Raw genomic sequence first — 21,255 nt, forward strand, 5'->3', positions numbered from 1 at the left:
AATAGTACTAGTAGGAGGAGGAGGAGGCTCGTCGCCTCAAGCAAGAATGTACAACGATAAATGTTTCGCATACATAGTAAATTGTCTAAAGCTCCCCATTCCTCGCTGACTTCAACACCACATGATTGTCAACTCAAAGGCACGGCAGGGAACACAATCGATTAATCAGAACGAAGCAATATACAACAAGTTACATCATTTGATGATCCGAAAAGCATATAGGAAAAGACACAGAAACATGCTCAATACCAAAAAAGCGATGCTGAACCAGACCCATCTATATCCATTGAATTGCATTGACTGGTTTTCGTCCATAGTTGCTTCCCCCGACATTTGAGTCGACTTATGTCGGCCAAGCTCGAGATCTGTCTCATTGCAGCCTTCGGAAGATTCAAAGTCAAACATATAATTGTTGTGGATTCCGTGATATCCGGAAAACGGCTGCTCAGTTCGAGACGGCTGTTTAGGAGCTTCTGAGGCGTCAGCTTTGTCCTTGCTGAAGTGTTGATGTTGGGAGTTAAACGAAAAATAGAACTGGAACTGTGATTGCGTACCTATCGGCCAAGCCATCCGTAAAGACTCATAGTCCGGATGCGTGTACCAGTTATCACTGGTTCTCGATGATTGAGACCATCTTTGAAAATAGCATGTACTTGGTGCTGGCGGGAGGGTCGGTAACGGATCTTCGCCATGTCCGTCGAGAATGTTGGACCTCGTGTATAGTCCAAACGATGGATCGTTAAGGGCTTCCTCAAGCCACCTGTATGCGTATTCGTAAATCATATCCTCTGACCATCCGAATTGGGCAAAGTCTGTACCAGAATCGAACACCCATCGCAGCGTTGGGCTTCCCCGAGCAAGTAGTGGATGAATATGCTCGATTCGCCAACGTGGCATGGGTGCATTGGCCCCGAATGAGATCTCTGGGAGCGCGTGTTCTTGAGCACATCTTACATCAAAGCCCGCGCTATGGCTAGAAGATCTTCTGGGACTTGAGACACCAGACTGACCGACGACTCTAGCAGGAGGCGGCTGAGGAAGATTAATTGAATCATGCGAGCCACAACCTTCAAATATATATGAAGAACCATATCTAGATCTTAGAACTAGTTGTTGCAGTGCAGCTCGTGCATTGGCCAGAGTACGCGAAGGAAGAGGTGTCCTTGAATAGAGCTGGCATTCATCACTCAGATCAATAGGGTTTGAATGTGAACTCGCCCCAGGGCCAGAGGCCATTTCAACATGTTGAACTTCCGGACTTTCTGAGCCGGAGGGTCGCTGTATATCCTTCTTGGGTTTTGGCATATGCGATTCTATTGGCGATTTCGACATTGTAGCTATGAGGATCTTGTGCAGTCCACCATATGACAGCTCGCTGTGTCGTCCCAACCTATACGGGTGACGAAACCTCGACTAGGGGGCTCATACATTCCCCAAAATCTTTCTTGTATATGATTCAAATGACAAAGTATGGTTGAGGCGAAAGTTCATATACTATACGGCAGGATATTCTCAATATACGTCGTGGTGGAGATGGGTCTGCAAATAGTTAACACGGATATACGAGAAATTCTTTTAACGACATATCTAGGAATGATTGTAGAGATAGATGGAGTACAGGGACTCGAGTACCTCCGCTTGGCTACGTATTACTCACAAATCAAAGCTAGATAAGCCAAACAAATGAAGTGCACCAAGTCTTCACGAGTAAGACACGAGAATACCGGCTTCTGGGCACGTTCACGTTCTGGGAACCCGACAAGTGGTGAAATGGAAAGAAGCACGCACAAGTAGGCAGAAGCATCGCTATGCCTGCTTTTTAAGGTGAAGTCCCAAAATAAAGTTAATGAGGGGCAGAAATATGTGCAAGGAAGAAAAAGAAAGCTTTGCCATTCACGAGATACTCGTGCCCGGGGCTTCACTGTGTTTTGAAATTGGGCCAGAAAGCTAGCTGATAAGCAAAGATTAAAATGTTAATCATGAAAGGAACCACACATTCCAGGGTATATTGAGAATACGATGTGCAACAGCTCGAGGCGTGAAGATCAGCAGTTGAGTCTGCAGGGCTGGAATGTGCTTATTCAAGGCTTAATGCAAGTTTTACGGTCTGAATACCTTGTTCGAAAGACAAAGTGAAACAAGCTCCCCTCCCTTGATGAGTCATGGGAGAATCATAAGCTACTGCTCAGGAAGCTCATACTTTTGTCATATGTACTCGGTCACGTACACCAAGGAGGAACGGTATGATCTCCACATTCCACATCCCAGTTCGGGGATAGGTTTGACTTTCCCAAGCGATTACTTCGGTTGTGATCCGTGATGGAAGAACACAGGATGAGTTCGTCTTGGTAGACGTCAATGGCCATATCAAGACGTTCTCTAGTCAATGCGTTTAGAGTCTGCTTTTAAGTCTCATGTGCTCTGAACAACGGCTTCCTGTTTTCAAAAGTAGGAACATACCGCAGTTATTTAAAACTTAAATATAGAAATGTTTATGAAAAGCAGTTTGATTGAGATTCACAGTACATAGTCGTGGCAAATATCGCGAATAACCAGCCATCAAAGGGGTGAATTTTTCGCGTCGTAGAATATACAAATAATCCAGGGCTCTGGAACCCTGAGCCGCCCAGAGAGGGAATGAATCAGAATCCACTGGCCGTTCCACGTGGCATTCATTGCCAATACCTGGGCTCATCAAAGACATGATAACGATGACCGCGGACTCCCTGTCCGCGGAACAAACCCGGGAATCGACGCCCTTCTGGCACCATTTCCTCTGGCAGTCGCATCTCGTTCTCAGGCTCGGGTTCTCCAATAACGAATTTGCCAACCTATCACGGCAGTTGGTCAGCAAGGATGAGATGATTCCCCTCCGCAGAGGGCATACACGGCATGGCTTACCTGAATCTCTGTGTCTGTGATAGAATCCCGACTAACACGAGCGTAGCCAGTCCTCTTCAAGTTCTTGTAGAGGATGTACTCACACCATCGGTCCCAATCGGTAGGGTCGATGTCTTTCATGCCGCTAAGTTCACTGACGTAGGTATTGTAATTACCTTCCAATGGCTTTGTGACCAAGTAGCTCAGCAAAATAAGGGGGCGAGGGGATGAACCCATTAGCTTTGACAAATATTCGGTCTGGAGGCGGCGGTCTTCCGGGTCTTCTTCTTGTCCCGAATGGAACACGACAACATCAACCAGCTCGCCATACATATCAAGGGTGGCATGAATGGCCGGAGCAAGCTCACCGACAGGAGAAGGAAGGAGGTGGTGAGTAGAATTGACAATTGGGAATTTGGAAAGTAAAGCTGAGCCCCAAGTGTGCTTGTTTGGACCAGGACCGAAGTCTGCGTACATGCCAAGATCTTCCGCCAGGACCTGGGTCATATCGCGATTGCCCATAATGATGCGCTGGTTATCAGATTCAAGAAGGCCGATAACATCAATCTCAAGTTCCTGGATAACATTGCGCATACGCCGTTCCGATGACCACATGTCATTGTCGAGACCAAAGTGAACTGTCCAAATGCCGACAGTCGCAACCTTATCCTCTTTGTGATATGGCACATAGTCGTTTGTAGGGAAGCGAAGATATGCAATAGCCATAGAAAAAAGCTGCAGTGTCGCGAGAATATAGATAAAATATGACCGCTGTCGTTTGCCATTCGGGCTGACAATCTTGCTCTTAGTACCGGATGAGTTGGTGACAGCAGCAGAAAAGACACCAGCTCCAATAGATAACATAGTGGTGATCATAATCCAATCGGTGTGTTCTCTGACGAGAGGCCCACCGGGCACAAAGGCGTATGCAACAACCCACACATGGAAAAGAATCAGGAATGTGTACAGGAGGAAACCGATACCAAAGGTTTTAGCTAGTGAATGGCGAACAGCTGACGAAACCAAGACTGGAGTGATCGCAAGAAGGTAGAAAGCAAGGACAAGGCCACCATAGAATCCAGTCCAGTGACTGGAGCAAGTAAGCAGTGCCGCACCAACAGACGCAATCCCATATGCAGTCCAGCTTCCAGCAACGCGGGGATAATACAGACCGTAAACAAGTCCAGCACCCATTGCAAGGATAGTGAGTGCACCATGAGGTACTGCAATAGGGCCGCGCACGGGATATCCCTCCCAGACCCAAGCGATCATGGTGCTGGAGTCGGAGAGGAGGGAATGCATTGCGAAAAGCAGACCGCCGATACCAAAGGCGGCAAATAACGAAGAGCCTTTCCTGCCGCTCGAGGGGAAGTAGTCTCCTCCATTAGTTGGAGGCCTTCTGTGTGACCTGAGGACGGCCAGGATACCAAGGAAAAGTCCCAATTTATTCCATCCTCCATTCTCTGCATGCATAATCGGCCAGATGGGATTGTTTGTTTTGCATGCGAATTTAGCTATGCTCGACATAATCAAACCAATACCCCATGCAAAGATACGGGATTCCAGCCTAGAGCTGTTTGCCCTCTCGGCATATAGTGTCGCAGACCATGCGATACAGCTGCAAGCAACTGCGAAAGTGGTCATAAAAAGTCTATTGGCAGGGTCTTGCACCTTATACGCCAGTAGCCCGGAAAGTGACAGAAAATGGAAAAGACGAGGATTTCTCGTGGCAGCAGACTTCAAGGAAGGAATAACCAGGAGGACCGGAGACACATAGCTTAGGATGGCTAACTCGTAGCCAGAGATACCCATATGCCAAAGAGGGAAGTCTAACTTTGTCAGAGGATTGTGGGAGAAACTTTCGCAGACACTTACACCAGACGAGTACACCAAGGGCAGTCCACAAGGACCAGAAGACAAACTACACTTGGTCAGTAATCAAGTCCACTTATGAGGCCAATCTAATGTTTACCATATTGTAGGCATCTGCAGCGGCATCAATGATCTCTGTCCAGAAGAAACCTTCGCCGAACGTAGCTCCAACAGGCTTTCCTTTCCTAGCTACGAGTTAATTGCCAAGAGTTCTGATAGCCTTGGAGAGTAGATTATACACACTCTTTTTCGAGGACGGAGTCTGCAGTGGTCTTCAACTGCCTGGAGATTAAAACCTTAGAACACTCTTCTCAAATTCCAACATCCACATCTTGGCAACCGTACATTTTTCTTCTTGGTTTACTTCGGAAGCCACTGTACATACCCTCTGCTAATCCCTTTGACATCCCTGACCACGATCTCAAATGCCTCGAAGTCGAGTGCAGTGACAGCGTCGAAACCCACATCAAACAGTATAAGAGACCATTCAAAAAAGGCATATTTGGTGTAAGCTAAAAGTAATAGAGTTAGAAGCAAGGGACTAAAGAAGCTATATAACGACAGACATACCTCCCGCGACCTTGTGCACCTTGTGCTGAATGAAATAGTAAATTAATGGAACAAGAGTTCCGAAGAAACAGCTCGCCAAGATCTTCCTGTACTTCACAGCGCGACGGTTGTTCGGACTGAGCGCAAGGCAGCCAAGAGTCCAGGGCAACGTCGCAACGAGGTAAGAGATCATGAAAATATCATGCCAATCATGGTCGTCTGTCGATGTAACATATGTCCAACCACCGCATGTAAACGTCCGGAACAATCCAACGCCCGCGATAAACTTAGGAAGAGCTGAGTTGGGGCGCGAGGTCAGAATGTACCAAAGGAACACTAGAGCAAACCGAGGTCCCGAGGTGATAGCGATGAAAACTTGAAAGAAGGATCGTTCGGGATAGCGATCACCGATCGTTGCTGACACCGACGGAAACCATTCGTCAGGATAGCCATAATGTTCGTTTTGCACGATTTTCCTGAAATGCAGAGACATTCCTACTACCAAGGCGCTCAGGAAGGCCGCATAGGCAGCGACTGTGTGCGCCCAAGACACCCATTTCCCATTAACCTAACAATTGTTCAGTGACTCTCCAAAGTACCTCAATTCTTGATATAGCCAAGACTAACCGCTACAACGGCATCCCCATCTTTGAATTTGGGTGCCATGGCAGCAAAGAAGACAGGCGGACCAGTCCCCGGCCACTCGACGAAACAAGGGGGAAGCGAAGAGAATAAATAGCAATCAAGGGGACAAAACGAGTGTCAAGAATGGAATAAAAATATGAAAAGAAAGAACAAATTAACAAACGGAAATTCAGACAGCAATGGTCAGGAGCCCCTGAGCCAGATGAACATGCGATGATTGACAATGGAACTGAGGCTCGGTAACTTGCGGGTGTAAATAAGCGCTAGCTCGAGTTAGGAAAGCGGACAGCACTTCGACGTGGTCGGAGCTTTTGATTTGCGGGATGCCGACAACTTTTTTTATCACTCCGTTGATGGCTGCTTAATCTCAAAGAGGTATCCTGCAGCAACGACAATCGCAACCATGTCTGCCGCTACTGATAAGGCACGCTTCTTTCTAGAAAAGTCAGTACCTGAACTGAAAGAGTATGAGAGAAAGAAGATCTTTAGCAAGGTATTTCCTCAAACTGCACAACACTTAGAGTATGCGGAAGACTGACACTACGTTTTCATTGAGTAGGATGAGATCACAGCAATCATCAAGAAACGGTCTGACTTTGAGCACAAACTCAATGCTCGCGGTGCTCAACCTTCCGACTTTGTACGGTATGCAGAATACGAAATGAATCTCGATACCCTCCGACGCAAAAGAGTAAAGCGGCTTGGTATTCGCAATGCGGGATATTCTGGGCAGCGGCGAATTTTCTTCATCCTGGATCGCGCAACTCGCAAATTTCATGGCGATATTGGGTTATGGATTCAATACATTGAATATGCTAGGGCCCAGAAAGCTTTCAAAAAGCTTTCAACGATCTTCGAAGATGCCCTACGGCTACACCCAACAAACGTGGATCTGTGGATATATGCAGCGCAATATGCTTTGGATGACCATGCAGATATGACGCAGTCCCGAAGCCACATGCAACGTGGGCTACGGTTCTGCAAGAGCTCTAGGAAGTTATGGGTTCACTACGCGAAGCTGGAATTGATATATACAGCCAAACTTGTTGCTCGGCAGCGTATCCTGGGTCTTGACAGAGAGATTGAAGCCCCGAAGCCGACGTCAGATGCTTCCTTTGAAGATCCTAACGCCGACATGATTGCGCTACCACAGATCACCGGTGAAGATATCAATCCGAGCGTTGGAGATAGTAGTGGAGTGGACCAAGTGGCGTTAGAGAATCTCCGCTCAACACCTGCAATGAGCGGTGCTATCCCGTTGGCCATATTCGATACAGCAATGAATAACTTTGAACAAGATGCCAAATTCGGTCGGGAGTTCTTCGACATGGCCGTGGAGTTTTCTGATTTGCCATGTCTGCGGAAAATCTTGGAACATGTTGTCAATGCGCTGCAGCAGTCCAGTCCTACCAGTCATCATGCGCAAATCTGCTATATCAGGCTTCCTACCGCCGGAATCCAGCCCACATCGCCCGAATTCCCGAGGGCGTTGGTTACATCTTTTGCCCGATTTAAGGAGCACCGCGAGGACCCCGCTGTCGCAAAGGAGGTTATCAACTGGCTGCAGCCACTGGAGAACGCAGAAGGTCTGGATCCGTCTCTGCAAAAAGCCATTACTGCTACGGTCCGCAATGCGGAGCGTGTGCTCTCACTTTAGAGATGGCAGTTCCTCGTTTGCTCTTGTTCGTACCCTTCTACTTCTCCGCTGTCATGCAAAGGCGCCTATTGGAGTTCATCATCGCACATGGGTGGTTCAGATAAAAGTTAGCTGTGTCAATCATTCATCAAATTTACTACCCCGCCGATTGCCCTTTTTGCTGCTGTGCAGCTTCTTAGACTTGATTCTGGCTTCGTTTTCAGCCTTCTTCCTGTACAATGTGAGCTTGAAGCCTTTCGGGGTGTTTGTAAAAAGGAAACAAAGTCAATACAGCAACGTGTATAAACGTACAATTTATATACCCTATCTCTTTGTTCCTGAGACGTCTCCCCAGGAATGGCATCTGTTGCAGTATTCTTAAGTAACAGGTGCAGTTTCTCGTAACATGACTCCACATTGGCGGCTTGTTTCCGCGATTCTTCCGACTGTATGACTAGACTCTGTGATCTCTCGGCGAAGTATCGTGATGAACGCAATGGACGGTGTAAAATCCGAGGCACAAGCGGTAAGAGAGAATGAAGAGGCACTCTCAGAGTAGCTTTTGAGTTCACCCTATTCAGATCCGCAAGGCCCAGTTAGTGATAGGTCGACACGATCGGAGGTTATTTACACGAGGTCGACCGACTTATTCACGTTCTGCCCCCCAGGACCACCGGAGCGACTAAATGAAATTTCACAAATATGGCGTGGGATGGTTTTCAAAGTGAGTCCCGTGAGCCATTTTCGAGCTGCGGCTAGATCCTCATTTGAGTCTTGGAGGCGTTCCGTGGCGGCCGCTTGTTTAGAAGCGAATGTTCTTGCGGTGAGAGCGGAGAAGGGTCGAAGAAGGGGGAACCAATGAACTATCCGAGGACACAACTGCAGCGTGACCATTCTTTTCATTTATGCTTCAGGAGGTTATCTCGTTTCTTTTGTTATGTTCTCCTTGGTGGTTGAAGTAATCGTAGTACTGAGTACCTGCAACTCGGACATTGAATTAAGAATGAGATACTAACCGGTAACAAGCATGGGGATCTTCTAGAAATCCGACTTAGCTTGAAGGTTAGTTGCCGGGAAAGATGCTGTGCTCTGAGACTGAAGAACCCGATACTTGGCGCTATAGCCGATCGGGAAGGTCAAGTGAGGTAGTGGGTATCCTCTCGTTGCTGGGTACCATCCACTTCCGCGGGCTTTCCACCGGCACAGAACCCCTTCAGATCGCCCTCGCCAGGTGGTAACGTGGCTAGGAGTTCAAGATTCTTAGGTAATCCACCCTTCGGTACAATTTGGGTACCTGAAAGGTACAAAAGAATTCAGAGAAATGAGGGATAACAAGTGCTGACAAGTGTCGATTGCTGAATCCAGCTATAGTATAGACGGAGATACTCCGGTCTGACCAGGGTCTGGACCTGACTCTAAGAATAACTCTCTTGACGAATGATGAAGGAACTTTCGAGCAGTTCCAGGGGAAATCATTGAGAGCATGACTTGACCCGCCACTAAGACTGGTTGGCAATCGAACCATCCAGTCATACCGTCGGCATGAGGAGACCTTGCGCGCTAACGCCCTACCCGATAGGGAAAGGCGCTTGAAGTTTGTGCAGCATTGTAAAGCTGACGTGCGCAAACCGTAACTTTACAACATGGAAATCTTCCATCGTCCGTCTTGCCATGCGAATTTTTTTTTTCCTTTTACCCTCCCACACTCCTCGACCCATTTGGAACTAATTAATACATTTTTTATTTGTGTGCGTGTGTGTGTGATTCCAACTAAAAGAGGGATCTTCATCAGTTACCCTGGTCACCCCTCCCGGAGTACATTAGCTTGTTTTTTTTTTTTTCGAGTCACTTGCCCTCGTTCCCACCACGCCCCCCTCCGATCCCCTCCCCTCCCTACTGTACTACTGCCGACTACATACTACTCCATACACTACCAACAACTTCCCCATCTACTAATTCTGGCGTCGTTTAATAGTACGATTGTTGACTAATTATCAAGGATTGGCGGAAGGATCCTTTTCATCTGCTCCTCATAGCCCTGGGTTTACCCCTCGGATTGTCGTTTCGATACTTACTAGATCTTTCCATTACATACGTCCGAGCTTTTGTTTTTCCCTCCCTACCTTGTTTTATATACCTACCCGAGCCTTATCCTTGTTATTTTGTTATTATTATTTCTTATCGGCCTCGCTCGGTTTCTCCTCCCTACCTTCTGTTTGTCTCGTGCTTATTGGGAGTGTTCGTCTGCTTGGTTTTACTATTCGTCAAACAGATCAAACAGCCAGTTCCTCTTCATCCCCCGTGGTGCTTCTCCTTCCTCTCATTGATTTTCCATCTTTATCCTCCCTTTACCGCCCTCCGGAGCTCCCAAACGGCCCGGTTCTTTTTTTCCCAAGATTAGCCCCACCTTAGCTTGGTCGATTTTGGAAAATCCCTAATCCCCTGTGGCTCTTGGGACCGTTTCTTCGCGTGGTTTTGTAGATGAATCAATTCTTCATCCTTGGTCTACATGACGCCCGGTTCCCCAGATGAAGCTCTTCACTTTCGAGGCAAGACCCTGACTCCCGAGAGCCCTCGTCCGCTACACATCGCGGAACCAGCCAATATTCCGGTGCTTCAGAATCAAATGGACCCCGTCTTCAACGATACTTCGACTTATGAGAAGTCCGAGTCTGCTGTTGAACACCGCGCCCAGCTGCATGATGATCTACCATCCCACTATGCCCATTATGCTGGGTCTGGGGGGGTGCAAGGAAACTATGGCTCCGTGCAGGCTCCAGGACAATTCCAAACTCAAACACAAGGTAGCTACCACCACTCTGGTGCATTTCAGGCGGACGATGGTTCGATGAACAAGAACGTGGTTGCGTCTTCCCATGCGTCACTGCCATCAGACCAATCTGCATATGCTTCTTCCATGACCACTGCGACCACCTCTGCTGCGCAGGGTTTCGAACCAAACTCATCTCTAACCACTGCTCCTCCATCAGATTCCGCCACCCATATAACTCATCACCCTTTCCCCGATCTCCCTCCCTCTGCTCCCCATGCTTCACAGAGCATTCCCATTGCGAGCGAAATAGACCATGCAGCCTCCTCCTGGGCAGCTTCGTCGGCTCCACAGGATCGCTTAGACACCCGCAACAGACCACATAACACTGGTGAGGATGGTGTGGATTTCCAGAACCTCCTCGATAATCTTCCCCCTTCCTCTACCGCTCCTTCTGCCCCTGCAATATCTGAGGCCGTTCCTTTCGGGGACGCCTCTGCGGACCCTCAAGCAACTGATGAAGCTCTCCAATCTTCCCTGGGCTTGCCTCCTCGTCCCCCACCCCAGGAGAAGCCTTCCATCCATCCCAACTATAACCCTAGCGATGATATTCGCTCGTATCATCAACTTCCCCCTCATGCGTCTAACGCCCAAGCCTCCTACTCTGCCCAGCAAAGTAATTACCAGTCTAACCCCGCCCTCCCTTCCTTGGCAGCTGCCGGCGCTCCAGGGACCACCTCGGGCGTCAGCACCCTGCCCCCTCCTCCTGTGGCTAGTTTTCAGCAGTCCCCGCCAGCCACGGCGGAAGTGCAGACACCTTCCTCCCCAGTGTCCAATAAGGCTGGGCGCGTGGATAGACAGCAGCCTCGGCAATCTAAAAGCGCTGATGATGATGCCCCTTGGGGGCCAGACGTACAAAAGAAGTATGACGAGTTTCTACATGATGAGAGGGTATATGTCACAGAAGGGCTCTGGGACCGTTTCCCAGCGGGATCCAGGTTATTTGTCGGTTAGTATTGCGAATCACATCTTGGACTCTGGCAGTGGAGTAACTGACTTCTCATGTTCCCAAAAACAACAGGCAACCTTCCAACCGAACGAGTGACCAAGCGAGATCTGTATCATATCTTTCACAAGTACGGGAAGTTAGCGCAGATATCTATCAAGCAGGCGTACGGCTTTATACAGTTTCTGGAGGCCCCAGCTTGCAAGCAAGCGCTCGACGTAGAGCAAGGAGCCGTGGTGAGGGGGCGCAAAGTTCGTAAGTATCAGCTGTCCAGACTTCAAAAATTGCTCAGCCGGACTAATGGAACCTCCTAGACCTTGAAATATCCAAGCCACAGAGAAATACGAGGCCAGGCCCAGCTCCTGCAGAACCTTCTCGCGCTCCGCCGGCCAGGCGTTCGAGGTCTCCCGAATACAGCAGAGGGGGACCGTCGAGCAGTCGCAACCCTAGAGCTCCTACGGATCGCTACGACCGACCATACGAATCACCGAGAGTTCCATTTAGCGATTTCAGAGATGAGCCGACTCACCGTAGGCGCGATGACTATCGGCCTCCCCCTCGATCCCCGTCCCCTCGTGGCTTCCGCGGAAGGGACGGATATCGGTCCCGGGATAGAACGCCAGAGCGGTACGATCGACGCGAACGACGCCGATCCCGGTCCCCCTATGCAAGGGACCGAAGATACCGCAGCCCCAGCCCACGGGCCCGCGGGTATGAAGGTGATGTAGAGTTGCCAGTGCCCAGACGGGCTCCAAGAGATGTCCCCGAGGTGCAAATTCTCGTCTTGGAGGAGGTAGACCGGTTAGTCTTGCGTTCTAACACTTCGCGACATGTCTCTTGCTAATCAGTTGGCTAGAAACTTCATCTTCCACGTGGAAAATGCATTCCGCAATAGAGGTCTTCGAGTTGATGTTTTGGTCTTGGGTCCCCGAATCCCACTGAATGCGGCCGTTCAACGGCAGATCAACGAAGGTGTTCTCGCAGTGGTGAGACTCGCCCGTCCAAACCAGTTCTCCAGGAAGATTCCTCTGCAGGTTTTCGATCGAAGCGGGGGTGCAGACAACGTTCGATTTAATGGTAAGTGTTTTGGTTTCTGTCCAACCAATCTGTTTACGAAGGCCTGGCCCGCTAATAGTTCATCAGAGTATCCCGATGTTGAGCCGAACATTGCCGCTGAGATCGTCTTCCATGCGCAGTCAGTGCAGCGCGGCGCGCCTCCTACTCCATTCCCTCCCAACCCAGCTTTTGCGGTTCCTTCCCTGGCACCTCCGCCTGTGCCGCAGGCCCCATTGCCAGCTCTTTCTAATCCCCCCAACATCGCCAACCTAATCACGTCCCTCGACGGACCTACTCTACAGTCTCTTTTGGGTGCGCTCCAGCAGCGGCAAGCAGCCGTCCCAACTGCGCAACAGCCATTTTCTACCACGGCATCAACACCCAATGCCGGTGCAGATCTCGCTAGTCTTTTGAGTGCAGCCACACGACACCCTGTTCCCGCGAACCCACAACAACCTCTCCCTCCGCAACCGTTCCCAATCCAAGCACCTAATGCTCCAGTGGTGTCTGATCCCAACTTGATATCACTGCTAGCCAAGGGCTTGGGAGGACAACAGGCGCAAAATCAGGCAACCGTTGGTCCTCATGTACAGAACATCATGAATCAATTGGGCAAATGGAAGCAATGATTTTATGACTCATCTTCTTTCCTATTTTTCTTCATTGACATCTTTTCTCCGGAGCTCTATCATCTTTTACAGAACATCATGGGCATTGGCGTTAATTTGATCGATCGGTTGAGGTATTTCTAAGGCATGGGGTTTCAGCCATCGGAAACGATCATATGGCCTGGTTGTCGATTTTGATTTACGTTTTCCTTCGGTTATTACGCTGTAACTGCGACAGGAGTGCAATGGTTTTATTTTTCTTCTCTATTCTTATAATCTCCGGACACCTGGACAATAGATCTTCATGGGAATACGGTGTCTTTTATCTGTGTCGCGGTGCTGATTATATGGTTTTTTCCCCGGCGGTTACTGTGATACACTAGGGCGCATAGCGGTCAGCTGGAGTAATGACAAGGACAAATAATACTAACATTGAGTATGCGGTAATCCAGACCTACAGAGGTTTTCTCAATAGTCGCTATACAGTGCAACATATGTAAAGGCCAATGGTATCGAGCTCATGCGGGCACGGGACATTATTAAGATTGGAGTGGCATTAGCTTTTGATAAGTCATGGTATGTAGTACAGAGCCTTTTGGCTTGGAATAAATCCCTCCCGTTCTCTCCCAGTTCTTTTTCTCCCAACATAGTAACGAACTAACCATCCATCTACCGAGGGTTCCATCCCTGTGCCTTCAAGTCCTGAACCTTGGCGGCATCCTCCTTCTTGATCCGCTCAATTGTCTTGTCTCGGTTATATTCCATTACCCGCTTTTCCTTGAAATATTTGACCTGTTTTGTTTGATCGTCAGCAATTGTACCGTATCTAGCCAATGGAAGCCTAGGATGTTTATGAGGAACGACAATTGGGAAGGCTAGACACTGTCTATGTATTGATTCACGCCCACCGACCCCTCATCACGGTAGACGAAACTGAGATGGGGCACATACCCAAGCCTTTGAACAAGCCGACTCAAACTCCGCAATCTCCTTCCCACATTTCCGTCGCGCTTCCTTATCCTCCTTGATCGCATCCAAGATATTATTATCGTCCAAGCAGGAGAAGAACAAGTCACGACCCTCCCAGCACTTTTGTCGAGAGGACCGATCGGGGGCTATGCGGCCTCCATCGGAAGCGGTGTTCTTCGAGTCGGAGGACCACGGTAACCAGCCCATTGTGATCTGGGGATTTTTGGCGAGTGATAGTTAGAGAGAGGGATGCGAGGAAGGTGCTGGAATCAAGAACCGAATATGAAGCGCGTGGGAGTAGCAAGGTAGGCTGAACGGTACCGTCGCAAGTAAATTTATATACTAAGACGTAGTTGGGAGATGCGCTTCCCGTTCGGCATGATCTGCGGTCCCTTTCTGCCCGCTTGGCGGCTCTGCTCGTGGCGCCACAGTAACCTGAAGCAACTTCTTCAGTTTCCCCCATCAGACGATGTCCCAACAGATCATCGCTTTCTCTTTACAGTCTTAATATATTTGCGACGCGACTGTCATATCCACTTGCAATCCCTCACTAACGAGGGAAGAACCCCAAGGAAAGGCAGGCATCGGGTATATGCTCGGTCTTTCCGCGGCCAGAACTCACCATCTCACCGGTTCTTCTCACGGCGAAATATCCCTTGACTTTTATAACTAGTGTGTAACAGTTACCACTCATTTCATGCCCCCGCGCCGACGGCCTCCTGCGGGGGCTCGGACAGACCTCCCGCCGCTGAAGATCGTGCGGAAGATTGCTATCTTACAGCTTGCCTATTATGCCTCCGCGACGGCCCTGATCTTATTTACCACTCTCGTCTATGGCACCCCATTTTCCCTAGACTTGGTTCTGAGTTGGGACTCACTGAGAGGAGATACCACGATTGGATGGATGCTGGGGTTGGTGTGGATGTTGAATAGTCTTGCGGGGTGAGCTGCCCACCTCCCTTGCTCGTAAAAAGGATGCGCCGCTAACCGAACTGTCACAGGATAATCTTTCTTCTACTCCTCGTCGTTCGGTCCAAACTCATTCCTGACTTTGCACTCACTATCCACTTCCTCCATCTTCTCGCGACGTCCCTTTACACCCACTCCATCCCATCCAACCTGCTTTGGTGGGGTCTTCAGTTTGCCAGTGCTTCTCTAATGACCTTTGGTGGTATCTGGGCCTGCCAATGGCGGGAACTCAGACCGATCAGCTTTGGCGGTATAGCTGGTAGCAGTGCTGGGCAGTCATCTGGAAGTTCATCTCAACCGCCGGCTGATAGAGGCAGTCCGTCCAGAGGAAGAGGCCGGGAACGCAGCTTGCAGGGTGAAGATGGTGAGTATGAGATGACTGAAATGAAGGGGGTTGGTGAGCAAGCGGTATAGCTTTCTTTCGGGTCTCCCCTTCTTCGATTGTATCCGGTTCCCCTCTCTTTCTCTTATATTTTGACGTTGATGCATGACCGACTTACATGCGGATTTCTATATGTTTACAATTTTTGTATACCCTAGCTGGTTGGCACCTGTATAGATGGCGTTCTGGTTCGAGTATCATCCTCTCATCTTGCCGATGTGTACATTTCATGGTCTTACATTCTGGCGACATTCAAGGGCTTGTGCAGGCACATTGGTATCTAACATCCTGTTATTGAATCTTTATGGCCTTTTGGGATGGCGTCACGTCATAGGGACATGGGACGTCCCAAACATGTAGAGAGTAGTATTTACTACTACTGAATAGTATCAAATCTACCCAATCGTGACCCAAGGAAGACAGAAAATGCGCCTTCCATGAACATCCGTCTTGTCGGGCAAAAGTCCGTACGGTCGGCGATATGCGCCTATGGCAATCGCTCTGAATTGGCGTTTCCGGTCAATCAAAACCAAACGATTTGAGGTCCATTTATCTGGATGTGGGGGCACCACATTCCACCTCAACTGATAAGACTTGAAGGTGGAGATAAATATCTCCAGCATTGTCGCGACTGGAGATTCCAGTAGTTACTCTATCAACTTTGACTTTGTTTTTCCCATAGAAAAGGTATCTAAGCAAATATGTCAACTTCAACGGCAACCGAAACTACTACCCAACAGAAGGTAGTCGTTTCCACTGCAGACTACAGTAACATGAATGTGAAGCCTGCGGTCGAGGATGCCGTTTTCCAAGCAACTGCCCGTGGCGACCGTAATGGAACGCTTAAATTACCAGGAATTCCAGTATTCACAGACCTCTACGAGAAACGTAAATGGATGAAAGAGCACATGGCGGCCGCGTTCCGTTTCTTCGGAAAGCATGGACACGGCGAAGGTATCTCTGGACACATCTCCATGAGAGGCAAGTGCTACTTATTTACAGCAATAGTAGAGACACGAGAACTATACTAACAGTGTCTCGCAGATCCTGTTTTGAAAGACCATTTCTGGATGAACCCCTACGCCAAACATTTCTCTGCCATGAAAGCCTCCGATCTCGTCCTTGTCGACCAGGATGGCTATGTGACCGAAGGAGGCAATCAGGCCCTCATCAACGAGGCTGGATTCATGATCCATTCAGAGATCCATAAGGCCAGACCGGACGTTGTTGCTGCTGCGCATACGCACGGGGTTTATGGAAAGACGTGGAGCGCATTTGGGAAGGGAATCGAGATGATCACCCAAGGTACGAAGACTTGCACAGATTGTGGATATCTCCTTATATGGCGAGAGTGACTGACAGGTGTAGACGCGTGTAACTTCTATGGTAGACTAGGTGTCTATATTGACCATGGTGGAATTGCATTGGCTCAGGAAGAGGGGCAGCAGATTGCGAAGGCTTTAGGGCAGGACAACATGGCATGCATTTTGCAAAACCATGGGTATCACCTGCTTCTGGTCCCCGTTTTGTTGTACAATTCAGCTGACGATGTACGCAGTTTGTTAACCGTAGGTCGAACAGTAGATGAAGCAGCCTTCCTTCTTTCCAGTTTGGACCACGCGTGTCATTCGCAGCTGATGGCTGAAGCGGCCGCTGCCAATGGGGTACCGAAGGTCATCAATGATGAAGTGGCTCAGTATACGGCCAATGCGGTACAGACTCCGGTATGGCTTCCCCATTGCGACAACCTCGGAAGAGCATGTACTGACCATCACAGCATCATTTTTATACTGAATTCCAACCTGAGTTCGACCTCATTGTGGAGGAGACCAATGGGCGGGTTCTTCTGTGATGGGGAGAGATATGATATAGCGATGAGCAACACCCTCTAAATAACTACTTGAGGCTACGAGCCTATTCTTAAGAAAGTCCTTTAGATTACTCCAGAGAGATTGAGGCTGAAACGGCCCCCATCACTAGCCTCTGGCCCCTACCCTAGGACCCATTATTTCCCCAGGGCCAGCGCTATTTTCGCCCATTCTCTCAACGATCATGATTATCACTGCCTAATTGAAACAAGGGTCTATTCTTGACAATGTTGGAGACCATTTTTTTCCTCACAGCCCGGACCTTTCAGGGTCCACGCTGAGTAAACCAATTGAATAACTATCGGGTGCTCAACCCCCTCCGGAGCCTTAGTATAAGTTGGTGATTGGTCGCTGAACCCCCAGGCCCCTTAAATGTAAGATAATCTTAATGAATCCCTTGGTTTCTGGGCATGAAACTGCTCCTCCAACAAGGGAGCCCGTTGCTTATGGCATACTGCTCGTTCTCCACTGACAAGTTGACCGCAAAGGCCTTATTTGGCGCTGCTCATTTCCATTTTCTTCGCTTACTCGTATCTCACCAACATCCCTCCCTTGTCTCTCGTAAACAGAAACGGCCAAAATGACCAGCGGTTTTGCTGTCCGTAAGAACGGCTCCTGCCTTCGAACCGAGACCGACTGTGGTGAAACCGTTGGCGGGTTTCGTGGCTGCTGCCCAGGAGGTACATTCTGCCCTATCGCCTACAACATCGATTGTTGCCCAACCGGCGAAAATTGCACGGAGTCGTTACTGAAGGAACCAAGGTGTGCGAATGCGACATGGGATTTGTATGACAATGGGGGATATTTTTGCTGTCCACACGATACGATAGGATTCGCGCTGGCAGGACAGACTGACGGCTGTGCCGGTACAGGTTACTCATTTGGTGAGCGGGATACAAGGTTAGAAGTTATCTCCTCAGGGACTGGTACGTTTTATACACACACCATATCATGTATTCGTCTACGCCATGTGGATGCTAGGATATCTCAATGCTTATCATTCGATGAAATAGTTCTACCATTTTCATCAACAGCGACAACCTCTGAAACATCAACATCCACAACTACGTCAGCTACAACTACCTCCGCGGCAGCTACCCAGACATCCTCATCCTCCTCGTCGTCATCAGGTGTAGATAAGGGTGCAGTTGCAGGTGGTGTTATCGGTGGTGTCGCCGGTGTGGCTCTCATTGCAGCCTTCGTTTGGCTGTTCATGAGGCGCCGGTCACGGCCTCAGCCGGCACCTATGCAAGGCGGGAATGCGCCAATTCATGACTACAAATATATTTCAAATCAGCCCGTTGAAGTTGATGGGCAGGGGTACCGGTATGAGCTGGAGAGTCGGCATGATGCTCCAGCTCACGAGTTACCGGCGCAGCTCCCAGGTCGGTGACGGATGGAGAGAATGGCATTCACTCGGCGTGATTATAGCTTTTGATATATTCTTATACGTAATGTGTACATACATTTCTCAGAGCTGTTCGTGGTTTGGTCGGGCATCACTTTTCTGCTTAGGCCTTTATGCCGCGTCTGCCTTTATTGGCATGCGCAATCCCTCATTGCCTTCTCAGGCTAAACGTTATATTCAATCTAATTCTGTCTAGGGTACGATGTTCCAAACTTATACAAACGGAGCCGCTGCATTGCCACAATATCATCGACCCTACATCTCAAGAGGTATGGGCTAATAGATCTGTTTCGAGGCTCTACTTTACCGTTCCATGAGTATGTTGTGGATAGGATGCGATACGGCATTTTTGGGCAATTAGTCACTTGTTGGATGTACGGTATTTGTTTGAAGGTCCTAGGAAACCTAGGGAAAGGTGAAAATATACAATAACGGACTGAGTATATACTGTTATGTTGGAAATATATACAAAGCTCAAATAACCGTATCGTCCCATCTCAACAACCAATGGTTCTTTCAGAAGACCTAATGCTCATAGCTCCACATAATCTAAGCAAATCAATTATGAAATCCTTTACGTATATACCATTATACATATATGTTGCCCTAGATGCGCAGTAGAAAACATCCTCCTCTTGAGAGAGAACTGTATAGACAGCTGACTAATCCGCGACCAAAGAGGCATAGTCTCGACACATGGCATGAATGGACCTCCGAGCGGATCAGCAACATCGCATACTCGATCTCTCTCCACAAGCAATTGGCTGACCATGACCTGGTTCAGTGGCCTCGATTCATTGGATCTGTCGCATGGCTAGTCTACTGTATTGAGTTTCTGTTGTATGAAAGTGTCTCGGAGAAAACACGCTGTTTTACCCAGCCAATCTTCTATCTATTACGATACCCAAACTCGCTATTGGCTTTTAACTACCTAGTCTGCGTTCTTCCTGCCTGGTCTTATATTGAATCGACCTTGACGACAGTTATTACCTTGGAGAAATAAAAGCAACTGGGACTTAGTCGGACCCAATCATGGCAGAAGGTGAACCGTCATACATTGACTATGAGGCCTTCTTGGACCCGGACTTTTCTCCCGCCTCCTTTGCCAATTCATTGGTCGTAGCCACCAACAATGCGACAGACACACCGCTGGATCTGTCAACCCCATTGTCACGGGTGCTCTTCGATTTACAAGAGATCGATACTCATATTCACACGCTGACTACCAAGTCAGCCCTCCCCCTGCTGACGCACACGCGGGATCAAACCGCTGCGGCAGGTCACATCCTCAAGGAAGCCGAGGAACAAGTCTCCTCCGTGACCCAGGGGTACGAGCGGCTGGAGAAAGAGGTCCTGCGGAAGTGGGAGGCCGCCGATGAGGTGAGGATAGCCGCAGAGAAGTCGCTCGCTACCGTGCGGCTCTCAAGAGCAGTTGCGCGCTGTCTCACTCTCGGCAGGCAGCTGGAGGGCCAGCTTGCTGAGGTTACCGGGCGTGGTGGGCTCGCCGATGGACCGGCCCCTTCTTCTCCGGGCAGAGACGATTACCGCGCTCTGGAACGCGCTGCGTCTACGATCGTGAGTCTCCGTCGGATGTTCACAGCCACGGGTCCAGGAGAGGAAGGTCACGGATTAGAAAGAGTCAAAGTCATCCGGACGCTACGGAGTGAACTGCTCATCCCCGGAGAAAACATGGTGAAGTCGAGAGCACAGCAGGCGATCAATCGATTCACCATGTCCACCCAGTCAGGCTACAAACAAGCTCGCGATGCAAGAGCCCGACTCGGCTCCGCCACCACAATCCTGTACCTCCTCTCGCCCATCCCTAAGGACCTACCGTCGGCATCGGACTTCCAGCCCGAGCTCCTCCTCTCCACTTTGCAAGGCTACATGCACACGGCCGTCATGTCGTCCCTCAACGCCCTATCCCGGTCCCTGTCCATGCTGCCCACGCTCGAGAAAACCCTCGCCGAGATCTCGGCCAAATGCCAGGATCTTTTTGCGCTGGAATCCATCCTCGCCGGCCTTCGACCGCCATCGCATCCACTCTTCCCCCCAGCACCTACCCCCGACCCCCAATCACAAGGTGGTACTAAGAATAATCTCCTGCAACCGCTGCTCAGTACCCTCGACGCATCCTCCCTCCCATCGCACTTCTGGCGCTCCCTCGCCTCGTCTCTCACCTCGCGTGTCCAGGAGATTATCAACCGTGGCGGCGTCTCGGCAAGGACCCTCCGATCTAACCGGGACCGCCTCAAGAAGGACATCAAAGAGTGTGTCCTCCGGGGATCTCAGCTCCCAGCATCGACCGATAAAGGACGGATGGGAGTCGACTCCGGAACGAAGGGAAACTGGGAACGGGAAGCAGCGGTGATGGTTAGTGCCGTGGCCAGTGTCCTAGACAGATAAGACTGTCTCTTTTCAAAAAGAAAAAAAAAAAAAAATACTTGACAAAATAGCCTAATATCCGAGATAAAATCTACATTACGCCCGAACAACGGCTGTGCATATATACTTCCCTCCCAGGGTATGTACATACATACCTAACTCAATACATACATCTATACTTCGAGCCAAAACCATCCCGATAGGTTCAAGACGAAAAGCCAAAACCGCAGAAGCAACGCGTACATCTGACGC

General features: G+C 49.3%; 10 protein-coding genes across 10 annotated transcripts; 6 read left to right on the forward strand and 4 right to left on the reverse strand.

The window, feature by feature from the left end:
* Nucleotides 1-195: 195 nt before the first annotated feature.
* Nucleotides 196-1,332, reverse strand: BDV37DRAFT_275899 (uncharacterized protein; the record flags this gene model as incomplete). The annotated part of the gene is made up of 2 exons (XM_032085465.1): nucleotides 196-496; nucleotides 602-1,332. 2 exons carry the CDS (start codon nucleotides 1,330-1,332, stop codon nucleotides 196-198), a joined length of 1,032 nt encoding a protein of 343 aa, XP_031935988.1.
* A 1,340-nt stretch (nucleotides 1,333-2,672) lies between these two features.
* BDV37DRAFT_288292 (putative integral plasma membrane protein) lies at nucleotides 2,673-5,967 on the reverse strand (the record flags this gene model as incomplete). The annotated part of the gene is made up of 8 exons (XM_032088253.1): nucleotides 2,673-2,831; nucleotides 2,902-4,709; nucleotides 4,756-4,801; nucleotides 4,853-4,937; nucleotides 4,996-5,034; nucleotides 5,138-5,264; nucleotides 5,323-5,869; nucleotides 5,929-5,967. The coding sequence occupies 8 exons, from the start codon at nucleotides 5,965-5,967 to the stop codon at nucleotides 2,673-2,675; spliced, it is 2,850 nt and encodes a 949-aa protein (XP_031935989.1).
* A 382-nt stretch (nucleotides 5,968-6,349) lies between these two features.
* Nucleotides 6,350-7,603, forward strand: BDV37DRAFT_275901 (snoRNA-binding rRNA-processing protein UTP6; the record flags this gene model as incomplete). The annotated part of the gene is made up of 2 exons (XM_032085466.1): nucleotides 6,350-6,439; nucleotides 6,506-7,603. 2 exons carry the CDS (start codon nucleotides 6,350-6,352, stop codon nucleotides 7,601-7,603), a joined length of 1,188 nt encoding a protein of 395 aa, XP_031935990.1.
* Nucleotides 7,604-7,723: 120 nt separating this feature from the next.
* On the reverse strand, nucleotides 7,724-8,476 carry BDV37DRAFT_275902 (peptidyl-tRNA hydrolase domain protein; the record flags this gene model as incomplete). The annotated part of the gene is made up of 3 exons (XM_032085467.1): nucleotides 7,724-7,814; nucleotides 7,895-8,155; nucleotides 8,229-8,476. 3 exons carry the CDS (start codon nucleotides 8,474-8,476, stop codon nucleotides 7,724-7,726), a joined length of 600 nt encoding a protein of 199 aa, XP_031935991.1.
* A 1,615-nt stretch (nucleotides 8,477-10,091) lies between these two features.
* Nucleotides 10,092-13,043, forward strand: BDV37DRAFT_288294 (putative RNA-binding protein (Nab3); the record flags this gene model as incomplete). Its single annotated transcript, XM_032088254.1, has 5 exons — nucleotides 10,092-11,361; nucleotides 11,434-11,613; nucleotides 11,673-12,159; nucleotides 12,215-12,435; nucleotides 12,502-13,043. 5 exons carry the CDS (start codon nucleotides 10,092-10,094, stop codon nucleotides 13,041-13,043), a joined length of 2,700 nt encoding a protein of 899 aa, XP_031935992.1.
* A 648-nt stretch (nucleotides 13,044-13,691) lies between these two features.
* On the reverse strand, nucleotides 13,692-14,198 carry BDV37DRAFT_275904 (cytochrome c oxidase subunit 6B family protein; the record flags this gene model as incomplete). Its single annotated transcript, XM_032085468.1, has 2 exons — nucleotides 13,692-13,814; nucleotides 13,974-14,198. 2 exons carry the CDS (start codon nucleotides 14,196-14,198, stop codon nucleotides 13,692-13,694), a joined length of 348 nt encoding a protein of 115 aa, XP_031935993.1.
* A 373-nt stretch (nucleotides 14,199-14,571) lies between these two features.
* Nucleotides 14,572-15,709, forward strand: BDV37DRAFT_23942 (protein SYS1). The gene is made up of 2 exons (XM_032080962.1): nucleotides 14,572-14,933; nucleotides 14,993-15,709. The coding sequence occupies exons 1-2, from the start codon at nucleotides 14,689-14,691 to the stop codon at nucleotides 15,372-15,374; spliced, it is 627 nt and encodes a 208-aa protein (XP_031935994.1). The 5' UTR covers nucleotides 14,572-14,688; the 3' UTR covers nucleotides 15,375-15,709.
* On the forward strand, nucleotides 15,710-17,403 carry BDV37DRAFT_23959 (class II aldolase/adducin domain protein). The gene is made up of 4 exons (XM_032080980.1): nucleotides 15,710-16,323; nucleotides 16,387-16,647; nucleotides 16,711-17,066; nucleotides 17,120-17,403. Exons 1-4 carry the CDS (start codon nucleotides 16,044-16,046, stop codon nucleotides 17,192-17,194), a joined length of 972 nt encoding a protein of 323 aa, XP_031935995.1. The 5' UTR covers nucleotides 15,710-16,043; the 3' UTR covers nucleotides 17,195-17,403.
* Nucleotide 17,404: 1 nt separating this feature from the next.
* On the forward strand, nucleotides 17,405-18,976 carry BDV37DRAFT_23944 (uncharacterized protein). The gene is made up of 3 exons (XM_032080966.1): nucleotides 17,405-17,584; nucleotides 17,699-18,136; nucleotides 18,224-18,976. Exons 2-3 carry the CDS (start codon nucleotides 17,791-17,793, stop codon nucleotides 18,601-18,603), a joined length of 726 nt encoding a protein of 241 aa, XP_031935996.1. The 5' UTR covers nucleotides 17,405-17,584; nucleotides 17,699-17,790; the 3' UTR covers nucleotides 18,604-18,976.
* A 469-nt stretch (nucleotides 18,977-19,445) lies between these two features.
* Nucleotides 19,446-21,255, forward strand: BDV37DRAFT_23999 (Golgi transport complex subunit COG5). The gene has a single exon (XM_032081021.1). The coding sequence runs from the start codon at nucleotides 19,651-19,653 to the stop codon at nucleotides 21,022-21,024; it is 1,374 nt and encodes a 457-aa protein (XP_031935997.1). The 5' UTR covers nucleotides 19,446-19,650; the 3' UTR covers nucleotides 21,025-21,255.

Source organism: Aspergillus pseudonomiae, assembly GCF_009193645.1.
Source record: "Aspergillus pseudonomiae strain CBS 119388 unplaced genomic scaffold BDV37scaffold_114, whole genome shotgun sequence".
Classification (NCBI taxonomy): Eukaryota; Fungi; Ascomycota; class Eurotiomycetes; order Eurotiales; family Aspergillaceae; genus Aspergillus; species Aspergillus pseudonomiae.

Coding starts and splice junctions, on each gene's coding strand:
- BDV37DRAFT_23944 (XM_032080966.1), top strand. CDS start 17,791: ATGACCAGCGGTTTTGCTGTCCGTAAGAACGGCTCCTGCCTTCGAACC. Junction 18,137..18,223: donor AGTTATCTCCTCAGGGACTG/GTACGTTTTATA, acceptor TCGATGAAATAG/TTCTACCATTTTCATCAACA.
- BDV37DRAFT_23959 (XM_032080980.1), top strand. CDS start 16,044: ATGTCAACTTCAACGGCAACCGAAACTACTACCCAACAGAAGGTAGTC. Junction 16,324..16,386: donor TGGACACATCTCCATGAGAG/GCAAGTGCTACT, acceptor AGTGTCTCGCAG/ATCCTGTTTTGAAAGACCAT. Junction 17,067..17,119: donor CCAATGCGGTACAGACTCCG/GTATGGCTTCCC, acceptor TGACCATCACAG/CATCATTTTTATACTGAATT.
- BDV37DRAFT_23942 (XM_032080962.1), top strand. CDS start 14,689: ATGCCCCCGCGCCGACGGCCTCCTGCGGGGGCTCGGACAGACCTCCCG. Junction 14,934..14,992: donor ATGTTGAATAGTCTTGCGGG/GTGAGCTGCCCA, acceptor GAACTGTCACAG/GATAATCTTTCTTCTACTCC.
- BDV37DRAFT_23999 (XM_032081021.1), top strand. CDS start 19,651: ATGGCAGAAGGTGAACCGTCATACATTGACTATGAGGCCTTCTTGGAC.